We start from the raw sequence: 2,596 nt of genomic DNA on the forward strand, positions 1-2,596 counted from the left end.
GAGCCGGGTTCATTAAGGTTTCAGAGTATTCGGATTGGGTCGCCAATGTAGTGCCAGTACTAAAAGATGGTAAGGTTCGCGTGTGCGTGGACTTTCGGGATCTAAACAAAACTAGTCCAAAGGACGACTTTCCGTTACCTCACATCAATATCTTGGTTGACAATACCGCAAATCATGCATTACTTTCTTTCATGAATGGATATGCCGGTTACAATCGGATTATGATGGCCGAGGAAGACATGAATAAGACAACATTTACGTCACAATGGGGAACCTATAGTTACACAGTAATGCCTTTCGGTTTGATAAATGCCGCGGCGACGTACCAGAGAACGGCAACGACGTTGCTACATGATATGATGCGTAAAGAAGTTGAAGTTTATGTCGATGACATGATAGTCAAGTCAAAGGAACTTGGTGGCCATCTTGGGGCACTACGGAAATTCTTTGGAAGATTGCGAAAGTACAACATGAGACTGAAATCGTAGAAGTGCGCTTTCGGGGTCACCTCTGGCAAACTGTTGGGTCATATCGTTAGCCACCGTGGCATCGAAGTAGACCCATCAAAGATAAAAGCCATTATGGAAATTCCCCATCCCGAGACCGAGAAAGAAATTCGAGGTTTTCTGGGAAGAGTTCAATACATAAGCCGTTTCGTCGCGAAATTAACGATTATTTGTGAGCCGATCTTTAAGAAACTGAAGGTCAGAGAACACATTATGTGGGATGACCGGTGTTAGGCCACGTTCGATAAAATAAAAGAACTATTATCTTCTCCACCAGTTTTAAACCCACCAATAGCTGGGCTGTCGTTATCACTGTATGTAACTGTTACAGATACAGCAATGGGGGCTATGTTAGCCGAAACAGTTGACAAAGAAGAAAGAGTTATTTACTGCATCAGTAAAAAGTTCTTAGACAATGAAGTAAAGTATACACCTCTTGAAAAGACGTGTTTGGCCGTAGTCTGGGCGACGAAGAAATTAAGACATTACATGCTTAGCTACAGTGTGAGTGTCTACTCCAAAATGGATCCGATCAAGTACTTGTTTGAAAAACCAGTGCTAAATGGAAGAATGTCGAGATGCACCCTCATGTTATCAGAGTTCGATCTCAAGTATTTACCTTTGAAGGTGATCAAGGGAAGGGCGGTTGCCGATTTCCTCGCCGACAATGCAATCGAAGAAACAGAAGTTGTTGACACTTGGTCATTTCCCGACGAAGACGTGGTTCACGTCGAGAATGACGTATGGGATTTATATTTTAATGGAGCATCAAACTATATGGGATATGGAGTGGGCATTCTCCTTATCTCACCAACAGGTGAACACGTGCCCGTATCCATCCAACTGGATTTCAATGTCACGAACGCCGCTGAATATGAAGCATGTTGGCTTGGTTTACCCAGTGCTCTTGACTTGGGTGTGAAGAAATTTTTCGTACATGGAGACTCATCCCTTGTGACCAATCAAGTGCGCGGATCATCGAAGAATTGGAAAAGTAATTCGAAGATATTCGATATGTTCACCTCCCGAGAGAGCAAAATCAGTTTGCAGATGCGTTGTCCAAGCTAGCCGTCCTGATTGATATTCCCTACCACATAGACTGTATGCCAATATGTGTCAAACGAAGATTGTCACCTGCCTATGTGAATGCAATCGATGATGCCGAGGAAGGTGAAATCGAACCCTTGTATAAAGCCATTTTGAAATTCAAGGAAACAGGAGAGTATCCTCCCGACCTTGACATGGGTGGGAAGCGCGCTCTGCGAATATTATCCACCCAATTCATCAGGACCGGTGATAGACAATTGTAAAAGAAGACGCCTCAAGGTGTTTTATTGCGATGCATCTATAAACCGACAACTGAAAAGGTTTTGAAGGAAGTCTATGATGGTGAATGTGGGCCACACATGAAGGCCCATATGTTAGTCCGTAAGATCATAAGGCTTGGTTATTATTGGACAACGATAGAAACAGATTATTGCAAGTATGTGAGGCATTGTCGCAATTGTCAGATATTCGCAAATGTACAGCGTGTGGCACCTTCTATGTTATACACCATGATGTCACCATGACCATTTTCATCCTGGGGAATCGACATCATTGGAAAAGTAAACCCATCAGGAATTGGAGGACCTTGTTTTATCCTTGTTGCAATTGACTACTTCAAGAAGTGGGTAGAGGCTAAGTCTTACAAAGTGCTAAAAGCGAAGCAAGTAGCACAGTTCATTCAAAATGACATCATTGCCGGTACAAAGTACCACATGAGTTCATCAGCGATCATGGAACCCATTTTCAAGCTGAGACCACGGTTATACTTGAAAAGTATAAAATCAAGCATCACAAGTCATCACCATAACGACCACAAACGAATGGTTCATTACAGGCTGCTAATAAAACAGTTATAGTCATTCTGGGGAAGATGTCTGACAACTATATGGAGTGGCCAAAGAATATACCCTTCGCATTATGGGGGTGTAGAACTTCAATAAAAACAACCATGGGAGAAACCCCATACTATTTAGTTTATGGAAGGGAAGCGGTTCAACCTGTTGAGCTAGAAATACCATCCCTAAAGATCCTACTTTAACGCT

General features: G+C 42.6%; 1 protein-coding gene across 1 annotated transcript; it reads left to right on the forward strand.

Moving 5' to 3' along the window:
- The first annotated feature begins 581 nt into the window (after window positions 1-581).
- LOC141619004 (uncharacterized) lies at window positions 582-1,816 on the forward strand. The gene is made up of 3 exons (XM_074436047.1): window positions 582-735; window positions 838-1,500; window positions 1,605-1,816. Exons 1-3 carry the CDS (start codon window positions 582-584, stop codon window positions 1,814-1,816), a joined length of 1,029 nt encoding a protein of 342 aa, XP_074292148.1.
- The last annotated feature ends 780 nt before the right edge of the window (window positions 1,817-2,596 follow it).

The sequence above is a fragment of the Silene latifolia genome, chromosome X (assembly GCF_048544455.1).
Source record: "Silene latifolia isolate original U9 population chromosome X, ASM4854445v1, whole genome shotgun sequence".
NCBI lineage: Eukaryota > Viridiplantae > Streptophyta > Magnoliopsida > Caryophyllales > Caryophyllaceae > Silene > Silene latifolia.

Excerpts from the sequence above, each read along its gene's own strand:
- LOC141619004 (XM_074436047.1), top strand. The coding sequence starts at position 582 with ATGGAAATTCCCCATCCCGAGACCGAGAAAGAAATTCGAGGTTTTCTG. Across the intron at positions 736-837 it reads CATTATGTGGGATGACCGGT|ATACAGCAATGGGGGCTATG; the intron begins GTTAGGCCACGT and ends TAACTGTTACAG. Across the intron at positions 1,501-1,604 it reads ATCATCGAAGAATTGGAAAA|ACTGTATGCCAATATGTGTC; the intron begins GTAATTCGAAGA and ends CCTACCACATAG.